Here is a 1,466-nt window from a genome sequence, read left to right on the forward strand (position 1 = left end):
CCCCCGCCGTTGGCTGTCCCGGCCTGCCACCTTGAGGCCTCGGTCCCCCCTCCTCAGGGCAACCCAAAGCCCGGCTGTCCCTCAGCCCAGGGGAGCCCGCAGATCGCAGGAGGACCAGAACCCCGGGCAGCACTGGCTGCTGGGAGAGCCAACATCCCACAGGGAGGGAGCTCACAGCCCCACCCAGCTGGCCATGGACAGGCCAAGTATCTCCCATCTCCCTGAAAAGGAAGGCAGTCTAAGGGATAACTGCAAGTGTGGGGGCCTGAGGCCTGTTCGTGTCAGAGCAGCAGGACAGATCCCAGGAGCGCTAGGACCACGGAAATGCTGCAGGAGCAGGAGCCAAGTGACAGGAGAAATCCCACCCCTGAAGTGCTGGGGAGAGCTGGAGGTGGGTTTTAGTTTCCTTGTCTCAATTAAAGGCTGCAATCTCCAAGCTCAGGTTTTCAAATTTTGCTGGGTCAGGACTGTACAAGACCTCAGGTTTCCATTTATTACTGTCAAGCCTTGTCCTCTCCCCTGCTCCAAGCAGCCTGAAATCCCTTCTGTGACTGACAGTTTGATCTAAAGGGGCAGAAACCACTTCTGTTTTACTCTTGAGACAAGTGGAAAAGCCCTTCAGCTATGGCAGGAAGACAGCTCCGAGACAAGAAACAAGCTGAGCTGCTCTGGGAACAGCCCACAGAGAGAGAGGAGGAAAAGCCCCCCAGCCAAACCACTCTGCCCCAAAGAGAAGTTTGAATAGGAAGAAATTAATATTATTTATCTATTGTTTCACACTCCTTTTGAGTGTGAAAAGGACCACAGAAAGGTTTGGGTTGGAAAGGGACCTGAAAGATCTTGTTCCACCCCCTGCCATGGGCAGGGACACCTTCCACTATCCCAGGGTACTCCAAGCCCCATCCCCACCTGACCTTGGACTCTTCCAGGGATGGAGAATCCACGTTACTCACCTGGCACCTCGAGAAGAAATCCTTGTAGCCCCCCTTGAGCACATAGAGCTCTGGGTAGTGCAGGTTGGGGTACTCATTGCTCAGCCTGTCCTGCTCCCTCACAAACCGGCACCTGCAGCAGGGAAAATCCCATCTTAAATCCCACATTCAACCAGTAACTCCCAAACCTGCTCCCCAAAGCCCCCATCCCTCGATGGAGGAGCTGGAGCTGCCTGTCAGGGGGAGGCTGAGGAGCCCCACAGCCACAGTTCACAGGCTTCTCCTTTCCCCTTAGAACATTCCAGTGCTCCAGCCCAGGCCCAGCACAGCCACTCACACCCCAGGCTGTGCCAAACCCTGGCAGAGGTGACAACCACCAGAGCAACTGGAGCCAGCCCGGCCACTCAGCTGCAGGGCTGCGGGAATGCCGGATCCAGGGACAGGAACTCACATGCGAGGGCCCCGCTCCGAGGAGAACTCGCAGTGGAACACCACGATGACGCGCTTGTTCTCCGACGGCTGGATCGGCGTTTT

General features: G+C 56.7%; 1 protein-coding gene across 1 annotated transcript in view; it reads right to left on the bottom strand.

The window, feature by feature from the left end:
* Nucleotides 1-1,466, bottom strand: part of CDC25A (cell division cycle 25A) — an 8,154-nt gene that overhangs the window by 537 nt on the left and 6,151 nt on the right. Inside the window, exons 11-12 of the mRNA XM_008636325.1 lie at nt 1,384-1,451; nt 954-1,065 (exon numbers count right to left, since the gene is read on the bottom strand). Of these exons, the coding sequence (XP_008634547.1) occupies nt 954-1,065; nt 1,384-1,451 (180 nt within the window). The remainder of the gene's footprint in view (nt 1-953; nt 1,066-1,383; nt 1,452-1,466) is intronic.

The sequence above is a fragment of the Corvus brachyrhynchos genome, unplaced genomic scaffold (genome assembly GCF_000691975.1).
Source record: "Corvus brachyrhynchos isolate BGI_N302 unplaced genomic scaffold, ASM69197v1 scaffold426, whole genome shotgun sequence".
Lineage (NCBI taxonomy): Eukaryota > Metazoa > Chordata > Aves > Passeriformes > Corvidae > Corvus > Corvus brachyrhynchos.